Genomic DNA, 26,779 nt, shown 5'->3' with positions numbered 1-26,779 from the left:
ACATGGGGTAGGAACACATTTGGGAATACTAGTTGATCCCAATTAAACAGCAAATGCCGAGTTTGGGAAGGAAAGCTTGAAACTTGGTGTGAAACTCGGGCTCAGGAAGGCTTTAAAGATTTAGGCTTAATCCTTTTTTGAATGCCAATACCGAATTTTGGAAAAGTTTGTGCAAAACTCAGTAGTAGAAAAGGTTGTAGGATTAAGGGTCTAATTTGATTTTTTGGGCTCAAAACACCAAATTTCTGAGTAGTTGATCTTGCTTGCTCACAGAAAAAAAAATTGATACTTGCACAACTATGACAAGAATTGCCCCCACCTTGGATTGAACCTGAAATGTGATGGATGATATAGGCTTGGAAGCTTGGATTTTGACCTTATCCTCAGTTCAGCCTGCAAACATGGTCTCAAACTTGGGGTCAGGAAGAACTTTGGAATAAGGGCTATTCCTATTTTTAATGCTACCACGAATTTTGCAAATGGCTTGGTCAAAACTCGGGTTGAACCTCGGCATTAGGAAACCTTTTAGGAATAAGGCCAATTCCCATTTTGACTGCAAAAATCCAAATGCAAGTTTGAAGTGCCATGATAAGGGAAGAAACTCAGTGTTTGGAACTTATTCGAAAGTTATATGCTAGTACCGAATTTTCTGTATTTCAATCAAAAGTTTGGTGGTTGGAAGGCCTTTTGAAACTAGGCCTTATTCTGATTTTGATTGTGAATACTAAACTTGTAGGGAAACATTGACTTAGCAGTATTTGAGATTTCCAAGGTTCTTCTTCAGATCATGTTTGCATAGTGAAAATCAGTTAGCTCAGACCTTGGAATAGCAAAGTGAAACTAGGGCTGAGACTCAGGTCAAGGAAAGCTTTAATGTCTTGTTTCAAACTTTTATGCCATCATTGAACTTGGAGTTTCTTGGTCAAAACTTGGTAGTGGGAGACCTTTTTGGATCAAGGGCTATTCTTATGCTGCATGCAAGTACCGAACTTGCAAGGGGAAAGGTGAAACTTGGACTGAAGTTCGGTGATAGGAACATGATTTGGAATAACACTTTATCCCCCTTTTAGTGCTAGTGCTGAGTTTGCAGCAGACCTGGTCAGAATTTCAGTGTAATGAAGGCTCTTTGGTTTAAAAGCCAATTCCAACCTTGACGCAAAACACAGAATTTGAAGGTGCAAGTCTAAATGCTTGGAAAGATCTTGAGCCCTAAGCTTGTTCTCCTTTTGGCTGCTAAGCTCTTTCTCCTAATCAATGTTGGTTTGAATTTTATTTCATTCTTCTCCCCAATCAATCAAATCTATGCCATCCCCCATGTCTTCAAACATCTCTGAGTCCTCAAGCTCTCTACTAGGGGCTAGGCTTGGGCTCTGAGGCCTGTACCTTTGAATCCTATCACACTCTCATGACCTTGATCTAATCCCTCTCTCACTTTCATTCACTTTGCTCTTCTCATGCTCGGAGGATACATCTTGGCCTAAGCTTCATACTTCTCTCAGCAGGACCAAAATTGCTTCAGGACACCAATGAAGCGGGCAAAAGAAAGGGGGTTCCTGTTGGAGACAGGGAGTGTGTGCACAGCACAACAAGTCATATTTGTCAGCTCTATAAACAAACTCAGAATAGAAGGAATAAACGTTGCAAAGTCTGCTTTTAATGATCAGAAATTTCTGTGCAACCATTCAGCCATGATGCAAGAACAGGGGTGATTTTACCAATTCCTTATCCACTCACCTAACTGTCCCAACACCCTTACAAAAAACTCTGCAAACAGCAGCAAAGTTGAGACACCACCTTCTTGGAAAATAACCTTCCAAAAATCCAAGATTTAACCTGATCAGCCAGTAGCAAATAACCTCGGAAATCAGATTTAACCTGATCACCCAGTCATAAATGTTGGTCGTAAAATGGGCTTTGTACTACTTGTTAAGTTACGTTGGTTAAGTATGTTAGTGTCGTCGAGGGTAGTTGTCCGTTGCACGACGGTTCCCCATGGGTGGTAACCGCAACCCTCGACTGTGTCTTTATATATACTCTTGTTCTTGTTGTGGGAGACACGGATGCAGAGAATGATTATTGTACTAGACATTTTGGTATTAATGAAAGTGTTGCTCTGAGTTTTTGGTTACTATTCTATCCTATGGTTATCATCTGACTGTTGATATGCAATATTAATAACACACCCCATGAGGGAAACATCTGGCACCGTTGCCGTCTGAATCTGGGTAGCCACGGAGCGTGAATGGCCTATGGAGGATAATGGGCCCGCCCATTGGCAATAGCATTGAGGGGGATGATAGCCAAGTGAGAGAACTTTACGAAGGGGAGAACGCATTGACAGGCGACTTCGTGATCCGGTTCCAGGCGGCTATAGAGACTTTCGTACGAGGGGAAGCTACACAGGAAGAGGTACTCGAGGGTGTAGCTGGGACGCTCTCAATGTCAGTCCGGTGACAAATAGGTTGTTGCACCAACTCCCGCGTCTCCTAGCCCAAGCAACCCTTGCCCACCAACACCGAAGGGAGGAAACCCAGCGTGAGGAGCGACACCAATAGGTCCTCCAGGAGTACGAAGAAAACAACTGTTGCTGGGAAGAGGAGTGTAATGGCAAGCGACGACGGGAAACTTGAACCTTGAGCCTCAGGGGCAGAATAAAGAACACTCCTACATTATGTACGGGAATTAATGCCCAACTTATTAAATAAGGATAGAAATAAGAAGGCACAAAGTGAGGAGTGGGAGGCTGCACAGAGAGCCCTGATTCTGGAACAAGAAGTAGAACGTAGACGGAGGCTGAGGCAACTTGCCGAAGGACGACCTGTCGAAGGGTTGCCTGAAGGGAACCAAGGAGGTGTCACGGAGGGTGCAGGAGCAGAAGCCGAAGGAGATTTCTACGTGTAGCCAAAACACCGTAGGGTGAGAAGCTACGAAGAATTTTTGGGGGAAACAAGGTTACAAAGAAATCTGGTCAAAGAGACCCAGGATTAGTTCAGGAATTTATCCCTTACATCGCGCATGGAGGACCACCGAAGGGAGTGAACAAACGATGAGGGTGAGAACGGAGGAGAGGGCAACCGTACGACTGTAGGTGTGGAGGAGGCATAGGCACATGGCAGACAGGACCCCCTCTTGGGACCCATCACATGAAGCACGCGGGTACAAACCACTGTACCCCCAGTCACTCAAATAGAAAACACCACCGGTGCGGGTGAGAGTGGTGCAGGTGCACGACAGAAATAGCCACCTCTGGGGACACGACCCCCATCAATGGCAAATAGGCAAAAGCTGCCGAAGTTCACCGGCGACGGAAAGGAGGATCCCGTCAAGCACTGCAGAACCTGTGAAACCATATGGACGGCCAATGGTGTCATGGACCAAGACGAATGGACGACGCAATTTCCAATGACATTATGGGGAGTTGCCATCGACTGGTACTCGGATATGGATAAAACCGCAGTGGCCACATGGGACACGCTGCGGAGAGCCTTCGAAAAGGAGTTCCGCCTACTCCAGGATGATAATGAAATAGTGGTAGAGATATACAGTACAAAACAAGGACAAAAGGAATCAGTTCGTGCCTACGGAAGGCACCTGAAGGAGCTAATTGGGAAGATGGAGAGTCAACTGGCGGATGGCTTGAAAAAGAGATGGTTCGTGGAGGGACTGAAACACTCCCTTCGGAAGAAGATGAAAATTGTTCCACCAACCTCATACGAAGATGTATATAATAGAGCGATGGATCTTGAGAGCGAGACCAAGACATCCAAGAAGAAAAAGAAGAAGGATAGCTCGTCCGAGGATGATGACTCTTCCGAGGGAAGCAACAACAATGGCGAGTCCAGCAAAAAGGTGCAAGCCCTATAGAAGGACATGCTGAGGATGATGAAAGAGCTGAAGGTTATGAAGGGAGGTCCGAGCAAGACCGACGAAGGGGAGCTTTGGTGCACGAAATGTAAGACAGACGGCCACACGAAAGGCTCTTGCCCAAAGAAGGCCTATTGTGATATATGCCAGTTGATGGGGCATCCCACCAGGGAATGCCCCTACAACATGAAAACATGAAACCAACAAGTATTGCTTACACAAGAACAACCAACTACATTGGGCGGTACTGACAGCTCCCAGACGAACAACAATGCAACATCGGGAGGCTATCGAGATAACCGGTGGGGAGGATGAAACAACAATAACAACAATAACAATACAAGGAGCCGGATCCAATACGACTCCAAAGGCCGACCGATGATACAATGTAGAGCATGCAGCTAGTGGGGGCACTTCGCCCGAGACTGCCCGAAGGGAGAGGCCACACAATATTTGTGCAAATGGTGCGGACCGAGAGACCACGAAGACGTCACCTGCCCGAAGTCCAGCGTCAACTTGCTCAATATCGAGGAAACCAAAGAAGAGGAAGTGTTGGCCGTAACCCGCACCCAAGCCAGACAAGCAACGTGCCTAGACCCGAAGATGGAGAAGCGAAGGGTACGGGAAGCACGGGAAGAAATTGAGAAAGAGATACGAGAGAGGGCGAAGGCGAAGGGTACGACGGGTACTTCTAGCCGACCAGAGGCTCAGGAGGCTATAATAAATTAAATTTTAAAACTGGAGGTGCCTGTGAAGGTACACGACCTCCTCCAGACGATGCCTCGATTACGAACGGCGTTGCTGAATAATCTCTCCCAACCACGCACCAATACCAACCACCACACGGATGTTCCTGGGGGGTCTGCAATAGACCCCAGGCTGCTGGCAGTTAACACTGGAAGGAACCTGGCCATTGTGGAGATGGGTATCCTTGGCACCATTCTAACCGATACCATCGTCGATGGTGGATCGGGAGTGAATGTTCTTCCAGAATCACTCCCAAAAGAAACCTAGCGGAAGCTGGGGAAGCCGACGCTGTGGCCATCTACTTTCAATCTGCTGGGAGCAGATCAACATGGAATCAAACCCATCGGGGCACTCATGGGCCAACAAGTTACCATCGGGACACAACCCTTCATACTAGACTTCGTGGTAATCCCACTAAAGAAAAAATGGTATGATGCGATCTTAGGGAGAGGGTGGCTGGTGGCAGCCAAGGCCACCCACAACTGGAAGAAGAACACTTTGTCTATGGAGAATGGAGGAAGGAAGTTTATCATAGACCTTGGGACATAGTTGGTTTGTGAGGAACTGACATCATCTTTGGAATCGAAGGGTGAAGAAGAAGGCGACCTGAGGGACGAAGGATGCAGCTGCATGGAGCCCAACGACGAAGGGATTCTCAAACTAGGAGAGTGCTCCGAGGATGAGACGAGGTCATCGAATGGGCTCTTCCACTAGCAAATGGAGGATTACAAAATGTTCCAGAGCTATAGGCTTGAAGTAGAGGAACCAGAGCAAGTAATAGAGGTGTACTTGCCGGAATACAGAGAATATTGGAAGGGAGATGCCCGTGTGAGTGACACTACCGCACACTAGTTCCCGAAGGAAGAACCCATAAAGTATCAAGAGGTAAAATTGAAGGAGACAAACCTCGGTGACATAGATAATCCCAAGATCATTCGTGTCGGCAACGATTGGAACCCTGTGTGGAAGGCGGCAGCCTTCAAAATCTTTATTCTTCTTCTTCTTCTTATGTATGGGAAGGAGACCGTGGTCCCTGTAGAATTTATGGTTCCCGGTCTTCGGATGGCCATTGAAAATAGACTTGCCATCAACGGGTCCAAATTGAAACCCTACCACGAGAAGCGCGCAGGGGACCCGAGAGGCCGGAAGGACACCCAAGAGTCCGGAGGGTAACTTGAGAGGCCAGGCAGGCGACTCGAGAGGCACGGGACCAAAGCGGGAGACTCTTGGGCAAGGCAAACGGAGAAGAATGAAGGGCGATCCCAGAGGCACGGGACCCGAGCTGAAGACTCTCTGGACAATTAGATTAGGAAATTAAATTAAAAAATAAAAATAAAAAAAATAAAATAAAATTTGAAAGTGGTGGTGGGACCACCGTACGGTGGAACCACTGTCGATGAAGGTCACCAGCCTTTGAGGGCGGAACTCGGCGGTTATTCATCCACCGTATGGCCACTACCGTACACCCCGTACGATTGGACAACATCCACCATATGACTTTCCCAGCCACCGTACGGGAGACCTATCACCATACAACACCAAGCCTTCGGGTGACCCCAGTCGCCGTATGGCTTAGCCACCGTATAGGTTCACTCCACTGTATGACATACCACTCCATCGTACGATAGATAACCTCTGTATGGGCTCGAGACATTATAGTTCGTAGGCCTGAAGGAGCACGGCGATGGCGGTGGTTTAAAAAAGGGTGAAAGGAAAAATACCACGACACGGTAGGGATAAAGTGGTGATGGCACGTGAAAAGAAAAAATGCGCTGAGATTCAAACAAGCATGCATTTAATTTATAAAAAAAAAACAAAAAAACGACGACCAGATTGAAAAATCATTCGATGGAGTCTGGTGTCAGGATGCGGAAAAAAATTAGAGTGGAGAAGAAGGTCTTCTCTATCTTAAAATATCAGAAAAATGATGTGCGCCATGGACTGTCCCCAGACCCCCAGTTTATTTTTGAGCTACAATACACTTTTGAATTGGGCGAAGGGCATCAGAGAAGTCACGGTAAGTATTGGGGTTGTTCCATACTGTGAGAAAGAAGCCTGAAGCTAAGCATTGGCGGGGAAGCCATAAGCCGTAGAGGGAGACGGATTGGGAGGTTGCGAACAGACAGAGTTTGAGGGAAGGCATTGCAAGAACGCGAAGTCGTACGACACCAGGGAGTTATTCAGTTCAATTATCAACCTTTGGGGAGTGTGATGGAGGATTTGAGGTGTCTCCTAGCCTTTGTGCCAGAGGGTTGTGGCCACTTCCAGGCATGAATGGTACGCTTTGAGGAACTCGGAGTATGTCTCGGCTGGACGTGAGGTTGCCTTGGTGGATGCATAGAGGGCTCGGGAGGAGCTGACCACCAGGTTGGAGGCAGTAGTAGCGTGAGACTTAGCTCAGCGTACCCAGGAGTTGGATGCTGAGAGGGCAGCGCGGGTGGCTATTGAGGACAAATTGGCTAGGGAGACAGTATCATTTGAGTAGCAGTTGGTGGAGGCTGAGACTGAAAAGCGTGTTTTGCAGACAAGTTTTGTTTAGGCACAGGAGGACTGTGATGTCAAGGAAAAAAAGAAACAATAATGGTGAAATCCGCACTTGAGCATCGGATGGTAGCAGAAAAGGGTTTTCAGGCGAGGATGCAACACGTGTATCAGTTCTGGGCTCGACTAGCGTCATCAGTTCCTGCATCTTCTTCATCGGCGGTGCAACTACCGTCTTCAGGGATGCCCCCTCAGCCCCTCTTCTTAGTGATTTTCTTATTGTATACAATGTACTTCATCCCCATTTTGTTGTGTTAGTCCCGAATTTTTGTCCTTGTCGTCCGGAGACGACTTTTCTTTGGGGGGGATGATGTTGGTCGTAAAATGGGCTTTGTACTACTTGTTAAGCTACGTTGGTTAATTATGTTAGTGTCGTCAAGGGTAGTTGTTTGTTGCACGACGGTTCCCCACGGGTGGTAACTGCAACCGCGACCATGTCTTTATATATACTCTTGTACTTGTTGGGGATACTGATGCAGAGAATGATTATTGTACTAGACATTTTGGCATTAATGGAAGCATTACTCTGAGTTTCTGGTTACTATTCTATCCTATGGTTATCATCTGACTGTTGATATGCAATATTAGTAACACACCCCACGGGGTAAACAATAAAAAGTATTAACCAGAAAAGAATCGGAGTTTGTTCTCAACAGCGGTAACCTATCGACCAAACATGTGGTATGGCCTTGTATATTTTCATTTTCTTTCAAATCCTGATTTTGGAAAGAACTGTGAAAACCAGTGTGTTTCCTATGAAAACACTAAACCAGCTAGGATGGATCATTCACCCTCGAAACCAGTGAATATTGATGAGGGTTTCCGTTTTAAATCAACCATGGGAAAACTTTTTTTCGTATGTGTGCAACTCTGAATGAATCAAAATGAGAGCTAGAACCCCTTTATATAGAGTTGGAGGGAATAAGGGCAATTTAAAATTTAAATTTATTTCATTTTCCCTCAAAAAGGTCTCTTTAACATTTTAAAACATTTAAAGTCCCCCTTTTCCATTTCCGTAGGCGACCAACTTGGGGACATAATATCACTTTATATCATGGAAGCAATAATCGTTTGGGGAACTAATCGGCAAATCAAAAGTATAAGATTTTTTCAAAAAATGGGGAAAAAATGGGGAAAAAATTGGATTTACTAAAAAACGTAAAAAATTGTAGAAAAACAATTAAAAACTACTTTTTTTATATATATTAAGGCATTTCCATAGCATAGAGATATTGTAAGCAAATAAAATAGACACTTGAACACATGAATTGCAGGAAATAGATTTCCGTTGTTTATATTCATATCACCGATTACGTTGCACAAAAAAAATGTCAATTACAATATAGTTTGTGACTTTGAACAAAGTCAACTTGTAAACTAAGTACAAAATTCCAAAATATCAAATGTAGGCAATGGCATGCTAGAGGGCAGGAGGCTCTGATGATGAAGCTCTCGGGTGAGAGCCTGTCCTAATTCGATCAATCCATTGAGGATCAAAGTTGGATTGCTTCATGATATCAAAATCTTCAGTCTCAAGTGGACGATCAGCAACAACATCATCATCATCATAAACATCATCATCATCTTCAACAGCAATCAACTCACACTTTGGATATATCTCATCGAGGTCAATTGGCAAGCCATCCTCAATAGTTCCTGATTTTGCCCATGTAGAAATTAGTGTTTCCCTTACAAGTGAAAAACACAATGAAAAGTGAATAATGAATAGAATTTCAAAAACTACAACTATATATTAATATTCTCACCTTGAGCTTTCCTTATCTTCAAGCGAAGGTTGTGATGAACAAATACCAAGTCATTCAGCCGTTGTTGTGATAGGCGGTTGCGTTTTTTGGAGTGTATGTGTTCAAAAACACTCCAATTACGCTCACAAGCTGATGAGCTGCACGGTTGGCTCAAAATGCACACTGCCATCCACCTTAAATTTGGTATTTCGTCTCCAAAAGAAGCCCACCATGCAGCTGAAAAACACATCATATGGAGATGATATTGTAAGACTAATTTAATATCTTAAAATCTTAACGAGCTTAATGAGCATGTTGGCAAAATAAAGAGATTGTTAAAAGTTTATAGTCTACCTGGTTGAATAGTCTTTCTACTTTGTATAGCAGCCCTAGAAGAGAGAAAACCCTTAGCATGCTTGTACACTTCCAACTCTATCGTAGCCGCATCAAATTTTTCCAAGTTAGGAAACATTTTTTCCAAGCACTTGAAGATTCCTCGTTTGATCTCAGCATCAATTTCCAAGAAGCCAGTCTTATAGAATAACAAAGGATTGAGAAAGTATCTTGCAACATGGAGAGGAGTGTGCATCTGTCCATCCCATCTCCTATCAATTATGTCCCATAATGGCATATACTTATCCTTGTTATTTTGCAGCTTACTCCTTATCACCTCCTTGGCCCTATCCATGGCCTCATACACATATCCCATGGGGGGTTTTTCCCCATCCATTAGTCTCAAGACTTTTACTAAAGGCTCTGAAAATTCTACAATCTGCTCAATTGATTCCCAAAAGGTGGTAGAATACATATACTTTGCCACTGCTATGCCATTTGTTTGAGTTGTGAAGCCAGACTCCATCCACTCAGCTGAAACAAACATTCGCCTCAAATTACCTTTCTGTTCACATAATGTTTGTAATGCAAGGAAATATGTTGCAAATCTTGTCACCCCTGGTCGAACTAGCTCCTTGCCTCCTGTGAAAGAGCACATTATAGCCAAAACCCTCGTGTGATTATAAACAAATTTGGTAACCTTGTGAGCCTTCTGAAAGGCCGCCTTAACCCATTCTATTTTTCCAATGTCCTCTAGGGTTAGATCAAGGCAATGTGCTGCACATGGTGTAAAAAACACAGGGTATTTATCTGTCAGAAGTCTCCCTGCAGCAACACAAGCAGCAGTATTGTCTGTGATAAATTGAACCACATTTTGTGGCCCTACATCCATAACTACCATGTCATACATCTCAAACTATGCATTTGTGGATTTCTTCATATTAGATGCATCCACAGATTTTAGAAAAACAGTGCCAATCTCACAAGAGACAAGGAAGTTAATGAAAGTTCAGTTCCTTCTATCTGTCCAACCATCTGACATGATACTGCAACTAGTTCTAGCCCACTGTAACCGATGTTGTTTAACAACATCTTGAACATCCTCTACTGCATCTTTCAACATACCAACCCTCAATGACTCATAGGATGGGGCTTGAAACCCAGGTCCTACATCTGCAATAGCATCTACCATGGGTTTCCAATATAGATTTCTCGAAGCATGGAATGCCATGTGAGAGGAGTACCAAAAATTAGCAATTGCCTTCTTTGCTTGTTCAGTGACAGTTTTCCTCCATCCTATACTCTCCAAAGTGGTTTATGATCCTGGTGTAGTACGAGGTTGGAAGAAAGCATTAATGTTTCCTCCACCTGTGTTTAGTCCATGTGCTATAGAATTAGGAGTTGACCCACATTCCCTGAAACTCCCATCTTCGCCATCCTCCTCACCCAAATGGTTCGTCCTGGGATCTACAGAACTAGAACCTAGGTCAACCCCAATTCTTGCCTTTTTGGCCTTACTCTCAGCAATCCCGTCAAGAGATTGCTTTGCCTGATACGAGACATCTGCAGGGCATGCTTTACATATCACAGTGTTATTTCCTCGTTCTTTGGACAAATGCCATTTGAAACGATAAATTCCACCACTGATCTCTTCTAGACACCAATTGCACTTGACCTTCATGCTACCAGGAACTGCTGTGCAATGTGTCCACGCAAAGTCTTTTTGACGCGGCATTCTGATCAAGAATCAGATCTGTAAAAACATTACACTCAGTCTTAAAATTTTGAGGGATCTAGGGTTGGGCTTGTGTATAATAATTGCATTTTAAATCTGATTCAAAAGTTGGTCTCTAGAAATAGTAATACTAAAGTAGTATGAAATCTAGTATGAAATAACTACATACCAACTACAAACCAACTTTAGTTATTAATTTCATACTACTTCAGTTATACTAGTAAATTTAAGTTAATTAGTTAAATAAGTAATTTTATTTGACCATGTGCTTAGGCTAGGGGTTGATCAGTTAACCTGTTATATTATTACATATATACTAACATACTGTTAAATTTATTAGTATATATTTAACAGTATATTAAATTTAACTGTATATATTGAACAGTATATTAAATTTAACTGTATATAAATATATACAGTTAAATTTAATATACCGTTAAATTTAATATTAAATTTAACTCACAATATATATACGGTTAAATTTAATATTAAATTTAACAGTATATTAAATTTAACTCACAATATATATACAGTTAAATTTAATATACTGTTAAATATATACAGTTAAATTTAATATTAAATTTAACTGTATATTTGTATATTAAATTTAACAGTATATTAAATTTTACTCTCAATATATATACAGTTAAATTTAATATACTGTTAAATATATACAGTTAAATTTAATATTAAATTTAACTGTATATATGTATATTAAATTTAACAGTATATTAAATTTAACTCACAATATATATACAGTTAAATTTAATATACTGTTAAATATATACAGTTAAATTTATACTATCTATAAAACAAACTAATAAATTAAATTAAACTATATTTATTATATAGTTAAAAACTTAAATATACTGTTAAATTTATTATACAATATACAGTATATTTAACAGTTAAATATACTGTATATTGTATAATAAATTTAACAGTTAAATTATTACACAGTATATTAAATTTAATAAATTCTATAAAACAAACTAAGAAATTAAATAAAACAAACATAATATTAATTAAATTCTATAAAAACAAAATTTGTAAAACAAAAATATAATTTGTAAATACCTGGAAGGCTAGATGAATGCAGTGCTGGCTTGTAGCTTGGTGATCCCTCTGCCCAGTCCGGCTTGGTGATCTTCTTCAATCATTGTAAGAAATCCCTCTGTGCAGTCCGGCTTGGTGATCTTCTTTGGCCCTTGTTAATGACAAACAAAGACTTCAAATTTTCGACCTACAGAATTTGGACGAAAAACAATAGGGAGGCGGCATCCATTTGTAGATTTTTCTGCAAAACTTTGGCGCCTTTTTCGTGTTTTTAGGGTTTTTGTGCGATTTTATTTTTTTCGGATTAATCGACAAATATTAATCGTGATTAATCGTGTTTAAACGGCAAAAAATCGTTGACCCGCGGTCAACGCGTATTTCACGATTTTTTCGGGGAAAAAATTGGGACCCAGTGCGATTCCCGATTAATCGCGATCGATCGCGATTTTTTGCCGATCATTGCTTCTTTGCTTTATATAATTTGAACACTAAGTGAATATCTAATGTTACTTTATAGCTTTAGTGCAAATAATTAAATAATCCAAACCAGTTTGCAGAAAACACTGCCAAGGCATCAAAAACTAAAACTGAACACGTCAAGAAGGACCCAACACAGTTGCTTCATGAAGCTGTTCATGTTAACACTATGGACTGTGGAAATCATATATCTACATCAAGAAGGAACCAACGCTGAAGAATGATGCTGGGTGCCAAAATGGGCATTTACTAAAAATAATATTGCCCTCCAAGAATTCTGGAGAACAATTGAGAAGGCCCAAAATCCTACAAAGAGTGTCATGGCAAACCTCAAAGCCAATTGAACTTTAAATCAGCACTAAATGCCGAGAAAACCCTAAACTGAGCTCCCCATGAATGTTGGAACTCTCCCAGCTCACCTAGATACTTATGGAAAACCCCGAAAATTGGCCAATGCTCATAGAATAGTATGGCGTAAGAATGGGAACATTACATTAATTTCCATTTATCTGAAGTAACATAAATAGGCAGAAATGTAAAAAGTGGGTAGAGAACAGTGGATTCTGGTAACATGGGAATTTCATACTTAATCACTCCTAGCAAATATGTAATATATTATTATTAGCTTATGTATGTTTTAGTCACAAATTTTACCCTACCTAGAGATTCCTACAATGAAATCAAGACCAAATCAGTAGCAATAATGCATGCAATTCCATTTTACCTACACACTAGTTCAGGCGTTCCATTTGAAGAGATCTGATTATATCTAACATATATTCTTATGGAATGGCATATAGGATCAATAAAATATCCCTCAATTCTCTGGCATAAACTAACGAAACAAATTGCATTGAGAGAACTCAATCTCTAGGATTTTCAAATTTTCAACAAACTTTGAGATTAGCTTGTGTATTCAATCAAAATCAAGCATAGGGCTGGAGTGTACTGACCAGTCGAAAATAAATATTTAAAACAGAACCAGATAGCATATAGTTTGTTGATGCTTTGATTCTTGAAGGTTTTATTAGCTTGATTGTGAAAGTTATCTGCAGTTCTATTTCCCTAGGCCTAGAGACCCTTGGAGTTGATGCATTAGGTGCTGGAGTTTTGTGGCTTGGTGTTTCTCGTGGGACTCATTGTTTCATGCTTGGAGCTATCAGTTCTGTGCTTGAGTAGTCCTTAAGAGAGCAACTGCTAATTTGTTTATAGATATATGTATTCGTGTCAGTCCTTTTGTTTGAAGTGGATGCTTTTTAATCTACTGATTATTCCCAAATGTGTCCCTTAAATTGGAGCACGACTTTCATAGGTAGCAGAATTACTATTTATATTCTGATATAGATTCCAGTGAAATTTAGATAAATTGTCCTACGTGGATTCCAATTTTTTGAGGATTAATTAAAATTATATAACCTGTACTGGAATCAATGGATGGAGGATCCTCTAGGAGATTAGGTCCTATTAGCCAGTATTTCATGAACAGGTTTGTTCTACTATTTTTCATTCCTGAAAAGTAATCACTTGACCTTACTTGGAACCAGAAAGGAGTTTGAAGTACCCTTTGGGTCCCTAATTTTAATCTAGTTGTTCACTATGCAATCTCAAAATAATTTAAAGGAAAAAGTTCTATAAAATTTGCATTTAAGAGACCATTCCTTAAAGGGTGAAATCTCTCAATAAACTTAATCCATTAATTGTAATGCCTCTGCTAGGAGTTTGTTTGGATTTCTGATGGCATGATTTCTGGCTGTGTTTTTCATCTCAATTTCTGCTTCCATCCTCATATTCTGCTGAAAATAGCAGAAGAGCTATCTTCCCTGACTAAGACTTTGAAACTACATTAAGAGTAGAGAGCAGATTGAGTACTCTCTTGAGACCCCGACCCAGTTTTAGATAAAAAAGAGGCCTCCGTTCCATCTAAGTTAGTTTTAACATTTTCAAAAATATTTCAAACTTGTTAGTTTCTATTTGAAAACATTGTTATATTAGTTATGAAAATTAGTATTTTTAATTGTAAACTAACAGGATCAGATTTTTATTTGACAACTCTTGTTTTTCTTAATTCTAAAATGTGAGAGTTCTAATAGTTATATCTACCTTCTACACACACACGTGTATGTGTATACACAGACATACATATAGATACCTTTTGTTGTTACTTGCCTCAGAACCTCTTTTTTTTTTTCTGGAGGAAAGAAACTAATAAAATATTAATTGTTAATATTATAATTTGTCTGTGGCTATAAGTCCATTTTTTCCACTTTGGGGAAATTAGAAGTTTTTCTACAAATCAATATTGTGCTCTGTTATTGAGAATACCAACTCAAACATTTGGTGATAAATTGCAGGAAGAAGAACAGTCTGCTTTACGTGCACGTAGCATCTCAGTTAGGGCTACTGACAAAAGTAGGGAGTTGACAATAGCTTCAAATGGTGATATTGCTTTAAGTGACACTTCTAAGACATTTGAGCCTTTCATTAAAGATGACGTTTTGGTTCATATAAAAAAGGTGGTTTAGTGATGGCTTTTTGTTTGCTTGTATATGATATCTTTTAGTTAACTTATCCAATAATGAATTGAATTTATGACTAGGTTGTCTTTATTTGTGACAGGATGAGTTCCCCTGTACATCTTTGCAGTTTTTCAACAGACTATTGAATGATGATTCTCAGTTTACCAATCGATATCGTACTGAGCGCAAGGATACAGACATTAAGGTAAGACATATTTGATAAGTTCTCCTCAAAGATTATAGTTCAGGTTGGAAACAGATTTGTACCATATTTGCATTGAATAACAATCCATTAGTTTTTCCATTTACTGAACACTAAGCACTCAGAAGAACTACCAATGAATCTGTCAGATATAGGTATCTCTCATGGGCCGAGGCTGTATATATATATCTAAGATACCAGTTCAGGTTCGGGAGCGGGTTTGGGCAAATTTGTTTTTGCCTTTTGGGTTTGTGGGTTGGGTTCATCCGTACATGTGTGTGTGTGTGTATACTTATTATTTGCAAAATTACAAATCTAAATACATTTGATAGAATGCTACTTGATTATTGATCAATGCCAAATACAACAAGGCAAAAAAAAATAAAATTTTTTAATGTGTAAAAGTCACTTTGATGTGACTTAACCCAGCTGGTCGCTTGGGTTCGCGCCCGGGTTCACCCTAGGGGCCCTAGGTTCCCTGGGGTGAACCCTGGTCGAACTAGGCACTGACCCAACACAAACCAAGACCCACACAAACCCGGTTCATGTTAGGGGCCTCAAACGGGCAAACCCAACAACTTATATATATATATATATATATATATATATATACATGTATATATATATATGTATGCATATATATGTATATATGTGTGTGTGTGTGTATATATGTATACATACATACATACATTCATATATATATATATATATATATATATAAAATAGAAATGAGACTTGGACTCAGCAAGGGTGGCTTGAATTGGGACTCGGCGGAAAAACTTGGCAAGTGAAAAACCCAAGAAATTTAGAGATTTTTAAGGATTTTAAACTTGTTTCATGCACCATTTATTAAATAAACCTTAAAGACACAATAACATCATCAAATAGAAGCTAATTTGATCACATACATAAGTATACATCGATCACATAATTATAAATGCAAATTATTGTTGAAGGAAATAGCACACTTAGATATTTAAATATTGTCAAAATGTATACAAAACTCATGGATATGAAATCTATGACATCAAATGTTCCAAACAAATATCAAAACAATAACTAGAATCCTATGGCTCAAAGGAGCTTGCATCCCTCCTACAAAGGCAACTAAGGTAGGTCTCACCAACTAGTGGGGGTTTGGGAGTGGAGATGCTAATGGGTTTGAGGGGTAGCAATGATAAGTTGCACAAGGTAGTTAGATGCGAGAAAAACCCAATGATAGAAGGGTTGTGGGGAAACGCACCCTGCAGGTTGGAAGTGGGGGTTCCTCGAATTTTGTTTAGAGAAAAAGAGAAAAGAGAGAGTGAAGAGAGAAAATTGATCTTTGTATTGGGAAAAATGATGCTTTTAGGGACATTTTAGCATGTTCAGATGCAAATTTTTTTGTTTGAAGAAAAGGTCAAAAAATATTAGTTTTTATTATTTTTTGAGATTAAAAAAAAATGATTCTAATTGAGTCCAGGCATTGGGACTCGCTAGTTCCAAGCCGACATTCCATGAGTCTTGGGTCTTGACGAGTCTTGATTTGGACTCAAATGAGCCCAAGTTTGGGCCCCTGGGACTAGCCAAGAGTCACCTAGTTTGGGACTCGTTGAGTCTAGGCGAGTCCCATAACTATTGTTTAAAGCTTACACCACATAATGTTCAAGAAATAAAGATCATTTCAAGAAATAAAGATGATATGATCTAGAGTCTTAGCCATGCGAGGTTACATGATCAATTCCCAAGAAAGTTGTACTCATAACCCCACAATGAACAACATACCCAAATGCTCAAATCACTTAATGGGTGACGTTATTACTTGATCAAAACAAGTAAGAAAACAAGCATTGAGATATGTTCATTTGCCTTAGCATCACAGTCCACTTATGCAAATTTGAAGGCGATTCCAAAGCAATGAGAGAGAATAGAGACTGAAGAACATGCACAAAGACATACTAGCAATTGATTGCATTTATTCTCCTCTATTGCTCACATTATGGATTCTTTTGCAGCAGACTTGAACCCTTCCTTTGTCCCTATGTAGTACTCTTCCTCTCTGAAATATAGTCTCATTGATTGCATAATATGCTCAAAATGAATTGGTTGAAGAGGAGTTAGAAACTTCCAAGAAAGGTAATTGCAGTTGGCACCCACAGAGTAGCATGAGATGGATTTACTGAAAAGGCATTAGAAACTTTCAAGAAAATGCAGATGGCTTGCATAAAGCTAGGTTTGTCCACCTTTGCCTGCATTCTAACTGCCCGTGCGAAAATGGTAGGTTTTGGGCATGTAATATCCCCACAATTTTTTTTTGATAATTTCTAGTTTACAACACAAGAAGAACCCGTTAGGGTTAGCAAATGAAAATACAATAATACTGAAAATGCAACCCTTCCACTTTTTGATCACTAAGTGCCCAACATGGGAAGGTGAGAGCATACGGTATTGAGGGGATTGTTAGCTTCAAATCACTGGAAATTATTACAATGCTTGGGCGGCAAGCCAGCCCCTTCCGCTTATACAACGAGATATTGAAAACACTGAAAATCACTTGGCGGTAAAACGGCCAAGGACAAGCCAAGAAACCGAAAAACCAATCACTCAATCGCTTATCCAGTAGGAGGACTAGGAATGAAATTAACAATCAAATCTACCGCTTATGCAACAGGAAGACAGTATTACAAAATTTAGATAAAGGCGGCATGCCAACCTCTTCCACTTTTTTAGTGGGTCTTGCTTACAATTCAGAAATAGCTGTTAGTAGTACTCACCAGCTTTACAATGAAGAGATATGAATCTTAGAATAGAGATGACACTGTCCACTGCTGATAAATATTACCAAGCTCATCACACTTAACGAACGCACACACACCCATAGATAAATACCAAACTATTGACTTCCATTCTGAAAATACAATTTCCAGCATGCATAACATGCAAAAGCAGCCACCACAGAAAACACTGAAATTCTCATAACTCCACTGAAACACTACAGAATGACTCACGAACAAAAGAAAATGAAAACTCTGAAGGAGGCGACTAAACTAGAACCTCAAACCTGCAACCAAAACACCCAAACATTTCAGCACGCATCCCAAGGTAGACATGACAGGGTACAACCCAGCATGAGGGGTCGATTTGCATTATAAAATTCAATGGGGCAAATAAAAATCTGCAAATTGGTAGGATTCATCACCTAGGGTGTAGGAAAAATCAAAGCGAATACCCAAAATGAATTGACAAACACACAAAGACCAGCGACCAATAATCTACTTCAACACACTTATACAACCAGCAACCTAAACTCTCAAAAAACACTCCAAACATCAGAAATTAATACATAAATCTGCAACATTGTTCTTCAATCCACTCCTCTGAATGAAGAGCAGTCTCTAGCTCAACTAGTTGCTGTATTAGCACGAAATCAGGCAATGGCTAGGAGGTATGCATTCCCCGAAACTTCATTCGAAATTTTGGCAGCACTTCGTTATAATTTTTCATGGATACCAAATGAGAAGCCCATCACTCATATTTATAGATTCTGGAGGCTTAAATTCAAATTCACATGGCACCCAAATTCCCTCATTCATTTGCATTTCATTTCATGACACCCTTAAGGCTTGGCGTCCCCTCTTCAAGTCTCCTAGTCGAACTTTTCCATGGTCAACATGTTATAACATAATAACATTATAAAACATGAAATACCTTGTTCCTAGGCACCACCATGACTTAGGACAAAAAATATATTTTTCCCCTTCCTAAGTCGTCCCACCAAATAAATCAAATATTAAAACCTTAAGCTAAGGTATTAATATATAATAAATCACCTTTAATTCAAAAATTGATTAATGCCAAACTAAGTTGAGAACTGAAGTGTTGAAAACCATCAAAACTGAACTGGGTTGGAGCTCTGCACTAAACTGCTAAAAATAGCACTGCCTGAAATAGCAGTTACTAAAAATAGTAAGTTCTGGAAACAACTCCAAAAAGATTGCTCTTCGAACCCTGTGGATGAGCTCAGAAAACCCAAAAACCCTGATGGTTGTCATCAACTTACTAAAAATAGTAAGTTTTGAAAACTTCTCTGAACTGAATGCATGTTACACCTTTGCGAAGCTCTCAGAAAACCCAAAAGGAATCCACAATTTGAATTGTAGAATTCCAACTAGTCAATCATCAAACAGCTCACGCAGACCTCCACAAAAGTTGGAAACCCTAATTTCTGCTTCCAGTTAGCCTACAGGTCTCTGGAATAGGCTAATGGCCAACTGAACTTCTCACCACTAAGAAGGGGACATTACAGGGCATTGCCACTATAACAACCCTAGTAGACATGTATGCAAAATGTGGAAGCATAGACCAAGCAATTGATATGTTAAACGAGATTCCTAAAAGAAATGTGGTCTCACCGAATGCCATGATTTCAAGGTATGCACCAAGTTGCCTTGTTGAAAAGGCTTTAGAAACTTTTAAATAATGATTTTGTGGCATGTAAAGCACAACTCCACTATATTTGCTAGCATCCTTCCTGCCTATGCAAGTATGAGAGCATTGGACAACCTTCAAAGCATAAAAGGCACAAGAACCGGTTCACAAAATGCCCCCAAAGAAAAGTGTGATCAACCCTACTTGTTCTAAAAACAAAGCTTCCCCATTCCCTGAATAACGAGTCATGAGGGTTTTAAAATCAATATCCAACTCTCATTTTCCATGCAACTTGCAAAATTGGTCCATTGAGGGACGTGGATGCCATAACTTGTTCACTAGCATGGAGGATGCTATCATTGGTTGAGCAATTTGGATAAACACCTGCCAATTGCATTTACTTAATGATTTCTCTCCCCACAGTCTCCATGTGTGTCCCCCTTCTCCAGAATTATGCTTCTCACTATGCACTTCTCCCCTCTTTTCTTCCAACACAGTAGAAAATAATGGTCAATCAACTATGGAGGGGTCGTGGGGTTTTCATCAATTTTTGGCACCTTAATTTTCTTCCATTTTCTTACCAATACACCTTCTAAGATCATGGAAATCATGCTGCTTTAATTGTATAGGCTGCTCTCCGCAATTGGCACCCCTCTCTGCATATATGAAGGTTGTACCCCGAAGGTCAATTCTTTTCATTTTTCCTCCTTTCACATTCTCAACCATTCTTTCATTATGCCTCCTTTAATTTATTTGCTTATTTAAAAACCCATCAGATTGGCTGACATGGGGATGTGACATACTTCCCCCATTGTGAATAAGCTGTCCTTGGCTTATTAGAAGGTTTCTTTTGTTAATTTCTTCGTAATTTTAGGTTACAAACCAGGTTAATTGCTTTTGAATCCCTTATCCTTGATATTTCAAGTGATTCCATTTTCTCGTAATTTGACTATTTTGAAACAATTCTACAAGATTTAAGGGTGAACATTCTAAAATTTACTCTTGAGTGAGCCTTTTTGCTCGATCCCATCCTTCATTTTCAATTTATGGGTTGATTTTCTTAAGAAAGATCAATATAATACCATTCAATACACGTTTTTTTAAGGTTAATTCTTGCAAGGTACCAAGTACAAATCATATTAGATATAATACAATTTCCTAATAGGGTTGTATGGCCTTAGTCAAGTCACTCAATAAGTGGTTAAATTCACGTATCATAGTTTCCCCAAATTTAGTGAAATTTCAATGTAAGTTTAGATAATTATTAAGGATACGTTTACTAATCTATGTGTTCTTTGCAGGTTATTATTCATAAGGCTTCATATTGTTCTATTTATAATGCAATCTCATTCACAAGGTTAACAAATGTAGTGGATGCATAATAGTCTCTACCCACCTATCATTCCTCCTGGACACTTCATCACTATGGATAATCAGTTATTCTTATTCATTCAAACTTACAATTAGGTCATCAAGTATTAAGGTAGTTACAAACTACCCATAGAGGATGCTACCAACTCTATCTTTAACACCTACTAATCCATTAAATGGGGACATCAATTTATGCTCATATCATGAGAAAGATTCTTGATATTTTCAGATATACCATAATGAATACCACACATGATAAGGTTTAAAATCACCTATAACAATTTGGTTATCAAAATAATAATAATTAAATGCCATAACTTTCCACTGCACACTTTGATATTCATTTATAATTCATATATCAAAATTCCCTTTCACACCCTCCTTAGGTTGTCTTAGTTAACACTAGCCAACCATTCTCACAAGCTTAAAGTTCATTAAAAAAAAATTCAAAGCAAATACATTCGTAACAAGAGTCCAACTTAGTTATGATCATTCAATAGTGCAAGACTATAATCTAGAGTCAAGTGGGATTCATAGGTCTCTAGTGTTTGGTGGGATTCATAGGTCTCTAGTGTTTGAACTTGATTGCTCTGATACCCATGTAACAATTGCCCCTCGGTTGCTACTTTTTTTTTTTAACAAGTACCAACTCAAATGACTAAGCTTCTTTTCCTAGCTTAGATGTGTCGACTTCATAATTTCTTTAATCACTAGAGTGATGACAACTCTATTCCACCACTTATGCTTACTGTCAAGGTGGTAAGCTCTTGAGGTCAAGGTAATCTTTAGACCTAGACGTATGCCTAGCAGGTTCATTCCTAATGACCTTGCCTACATTTCCCTTCGAGGGTATTCAAAGGCTTTGTAGTTCACCTAGAGTGTTAGAGGGAGATCCTTCTCTCCTCTTGTATGATATCTTTGATCTCTCTTTAAACCCTAATTATTAACTTCATGCAATAAATTAAATTAGTCCATTTCAATAGAAGATAACCATTACCCATCAGATTGTGCACACGCATACACAATCACACATGGGTAATATCCTTCTAATATTCCCAATTCCATAGAGAGTCGAGCACACATCTCATAAACACATGGTGACTAGCTCATACATATCACATACTCAATGACTAGCTCTAGCATACATTGCATATACTCAATAAATAGCTCTAGCATACGTCACATACTCAATGACTAGCTCTAGCATGCATCACTTATACAGTGACTAGCATATGCATAGTGAGAGACAAACATATCCCTAATGGCTAACCATTAATTGCCCACAGTGCATCCTAGATAAAAGGAAAGTTGGTGCATTGCGCACTACAGGCAGGTCACTTTCTTTTGCCCAATCTTCTACACCAATAAGCAAGAATAGGATTCGATGCATCCAATATTACGAGTGTCCATCCCCATCCCTACAAGGTCAAGAATACCATTTCCACGTCAAGATATACCCAAAATTTGTTTCTAGCTCATCCAATTGTTGATGTGAATATGTGATCTTTGTTTTAATTAGTGGAAAACATGTGTTCAATTCATTTTAAAGTTTAATTACATTAATGGAAAAAACTTGTGGTGAGAGAAGAATTTTGCAAGTCATGTGCTCCAATCTTTGAGATAAAAAAGGTCTAGTTTTCTTTTTCAATATTTTATTTTCTTGTAAAACCCTAAATAATAAAATTGTACGTGGGCAAGTAGCAAGCTTGTTTATAATTTAGATTTTGGTTGTTTGTTAAATTAGAGAGCTTCCCTGAAAAATCTGAAGAGGATTTCCTTACACACTATTCCAGTTTGAGTTGTCTTGAAAAGGACATTAAAACACCAACAAGATTTGGTGAGCTTGACCAAGAATAGCCAAGACTTCGGCCCAAGTCTTTGGGCCTTGTTTTCCTCTACTTGGCTTGGGACTTGCCGATGATTCTTGTTACACTGCCTCATGCTATTGCACATTTAAAGACACATTCTAAGTTTTGCCCCCATGCTCATTCATTGGATATAATGACCACTTATATTTAGTTTGCATATAGTGAAAAAAATCAAGCTTCTCATTGTAGTATTTTCTTCTTCACTATAGTTTTGGGGTATGGTGGTTGAAATTTTCAGATTATTAGGTGGTTAGGGAATTGTGTATATCTGAAAACTTGTGAAGTCTTTGGGCCTTGTTTTCCTCTACTTGGCTTAGGACTTGCCGCTGATTCTTGTTACACTGCCTCATGCTATTGCACATTTAAAGACACATTCTAAGTTTTGCCCCCATGCTCATTCATTGGATATAATGACCACTTATATTCAGTTTGCATATAGTGAAAAAAATCAAGCTTCTCATTGTAGCATTTTCTTCTTCACTATAGTTTTGGGGTATGGTGGTCGAAATTTTCAGATTAGTAGGTGGTTAGGGAATTGTGTATATCTGAAAACTTGTGAACGTTTCTTGCCCCAGCAAAAATTGAGAAAGAATTGTTAATCTTTAAACACAGATAATCCTCGAATCAATATTTACAACGGATTTTCTTTATTTGACAGTTGGAGAAATGGCATGCTGCTGACCGGTATGGTGGCCTACTTCGGGAACTATCCTTTAGATCGATGTGCAACAATCCTATGTGCCCGCCAGACTCTGCAATGACAGAATGGCAACATGCAGCATTCTCTAATAATCAAAATGTTTTGGTGAGAAGGATTATTTTATGATTATATTTAAACATTTAAAAATTTAGTTGTACTTCATTAGATTGATACTAGTACTTTCTTCTTTCTTATTCAGGTATTTGAGACAGTACAACAGGCACATGATGTACCTTTTGGCTCATATTTTGAGGTGTAAATTATTCTTACTAATAACATGCCAATGCTATTTTCTCTCTTTTATTTAATTGTTTTGGCTATATTCATTATTATTCTGATTCTTTCCTTGAAAAAATCATTTATGGTCTAGCTTGTTTTCTAATATTACATTTTTTTCATGAAGGTTCATGCCAGATGGATGGTAGAGACTATATCTAAGTCAACTTGTAAAATAGATATTGCAGTTGGTATGTATTATTTATCCAATCAAATGTGCTAGATTTCTCTTCTATGTTAGTGAGCCTTGACTTTGTTAGAAGATACTTCTAAAGCCAACAGTAAAAGAGGTAATGCCCTTTGCAGGTGCACACTTCAAGAAATGGTGTGTGATGCAGTCTAAGATAAAGGCTGGTGCTGTCAATGAGGTGTGTTATTTCTGTATTTAAGTTTTTCTCTGTTGGGAAATTTCAATTTTAGTTTTCCTCACACAACTCTATGATTTTCAGTGTAAAAAGGAAATTGACCTGATGCTAAATTTAGCAAGAGGTTACATGGAAAACTCAAATCCAGCTTGCAGGGATGATGCAAATACTAAAGAGATAGACATCAATAATATTTCATAGTTTACTCTTGATCAATGGGTATAATATTCCCATTGCATTTTTATCAAAATTTCTGTGATTCCTCCACATATTTGTAAATGGCCTTCATGAGGACTCTTTGAAGTTAGACACTTTGCAAATTCATTGTACTCGTCTATTAGACGTGGTGAATAAGATAAACATGACTGATCAAGTCTTAGGCAATGTACATAGGTACATTTTTCATTTCTGAATTATGGTTGATCATGTTGGTTACATATGAATGACTTTTCTGAACTATTGCACCTGTCATTATTAAAGTCAAGCTATATCAATGGAATTACGAAGCTTGTGGTCATTGGAGATATTGTGTATTTCCTGTGAATCTGCTGAGAACAATCCCAGTTCCCAATATTTTCTCATTTCTGTGTTATGGTTGATTATGTTGATTACATATGGATAGTTTTTCCCAGATGTTGAAAATGTCGTTATCAAAGTCAAGCTATTTCCATGAAATTATGAAGCCTGTGCTTATTAGAGATATTGTGCATTGCTTATGAATCTGCTGAAAACATTCCGATTTCCAATATATTCTCATTTGAATTATGGTTGATATGTTGGTTATGTGTGGATCGTTTTTCCCAACAATTGCACTTGCCATTATCAAAGTCAAGCTATTTCCATCAAATTATGAGAACTATAATCATTGGAGATGTTGGTCATTGCCAGTAATATTTTGTCACATGTGAATGTGTCGATTCTTTGTATATTGTGATGTGCATCCACTAAAAGTAATTTACACTGCATTATGTTTAATCTTGTATCTTTTTATTGATTACTAACATTTACTTTTTATTTCGTATTCTCATCCACATTTGGATTCATAACATAGCTATCATTATCATCCACTCATATTTATGTGAATAAAAAATTGGGAAATGTAGATAAGTTATCAATGTATTCAATAAATGAAAGAAATCGATAAAAAGGATGAAATTTTCAGCCATTGTGGTAGACTGCAATGAGTGATTTCATGTGACAAAATGTAATGTTCCCTTTCTAGGAGATAGGCAAATGATCTTGGTTGGCCTATTATTTGGGTTCTTGTAGGTCAGCAAAATGGTTAGGGGACTCGTTCTGAGGGGCATAGAGCTTTGCAAAGGCTCTGTGAACTATTTTGAGTGTTTATACGACAGTTCCTACTTTTTAGGGAGATTTGGCAGTTGACTGGATGACCATTCGGAGGACCATGGAGTAGACCAGGAGCCTTGTGTGTGTGTGTGTGTGTGTGTGTATATATATATATATATATATATATATAAGGACACACACACACATATATACAAGTTATATATAGATGTTGGTATATATACGGATTTTAAACTTCAGACTTTATAGTTAGGATAAAGTTAGATAGAAATGTTTATATAGTGGGGCCTTAATTTCCCCGCTTTCTGGGTTCTTGGATCTCCTCCCGGTCACATGGGAGCCATTTGTTATGGCCAGGTGGGAGTTCAACTTGAGAATGCCACCTCTTGCATCACGACTTGTTGCATTCCTTTCAAATCCATTTCAAAGGAAATGATTATAAGGTAATTGATGGCGGTTATCATTCCAAGGTAAGGCTCAGGCAGCATTTATATTCATTTCAAGGTCTGATATTTTTCGAGGCACATTGCTCAGATTTTCATAATTCAATCTAATTATTAATTGACAGACCTCTGAGCTGGAAGGAGGTCGGGTTTACACGAGTCACAACTGATTGAACAATAATATAAGAAAGGACCCTGTAGTTAAAACTTAGTGAAAATCGATATGCGTGAGTAAGCTCTGAGCCATAGAATCAAACATTAAGGTTTTCTCTACAAGCAATAACCGTCTTATGGCATTTAGAAGTGAAATTAAATTGGAATGCTGGTGTAGAATCTTGAATGAGGTAGATGATTTCACGATTAGAGTTGTAAGGGAGATTATGGGAGAATAATTCTTTAGCTATGAATTCACGTACCGTGTTAACTGCGACATCCCAATCATTTTCTCGGCAATACTATTAAGGGTTGGAATTCAGAAGAGTGAGGTAATCTTGTTGGGTTTGTCTTTATTTAAGCAGGAACTTCTGAGACTCTTTGATGCTACAGTAGGTAGTGTGGATGAAACCCTTATGATCCCATATCCGAAGGATTATGGAGATAAGGGGAAAAACATACAGAAAAGACCAATTCTGGTTGTTAAAGAAGAAGCACTATTTGAGGGAAGAACTCCCATTATTCGCAGGAATACAAAGTTTCTACTAATCTGGAATCATAGCAAGGACCCCCCTCATACAAAATGGTGGGTGGAGTATCTTAAGCAGGAAGGGTATGCGGTCCCAGAGGATATGCCAACCATTCCAATGGACATGATCCAGGTAATACCTC

General features: G+C 38.8%; 1 protein-coding gene across 3 annotated transcripts in view; it reads left to right on the top strand.

Annotated features, from left to right (window-relative positions):
* LOC131038431 (BAG-associated GRAM protein 1) overlaps positions 1–24,720 on the top strand; it is a 214,435-nt gene extending 189,715 nt beyond the window's left edge. For all 3 annotated transcript variants that reach the window (XM_057970869.2, XM_057970867.2, XM_057970870.1), the window contains 7 exons: positions 14,850–15,011; positions 15,115–15,219; positions 23,521–23,667; positions 23,762–23,815; positions 23,966–24,029; positions 24,145–24,206; positions 24,288–24,720. In XM_057970869.2, the coding sequence (XP_057826852.1) occupies positions 14,850–15,011; positions 15,115–15,219; positions 23,521–23,667; positions 23,762–23,815; positions 23,966–24,029; positions 24,145–24,206; positions 24,288–24,404 (711 nt within the window). In that variant the 3' untranslated portion in view covers positions 24,405–24,720. The remainder of the gene's footprint in view (positions 1–14,849; positions 15,012–15,114; positions 15,220–23,520; positions 23,668–23,761; positions 23,816–23,965; positions 24,030–24,144; positions 24,207–24,287) is intronic.
* Positions 24,721–26,779: the final 2,059 nt, after the last annotated feature.

Source organism: Cryptomeria japonica, chromosome 8, assembly GCF_030272615.1.
Source record: "Cryptomeria japonica chromosome 8, Sugi_1.0, whole genome shotgun sequence".
Lineage (NCBI taxonomy): Eukaryota > Viridiplantae > Streptophyta > Pinopsida > Cupressales > Cupressaceae > Cryptomeria > Cryptomeria japonica.
This window is presented reverse-complemented; position numbering and strand designations above follow the sequence as displayed.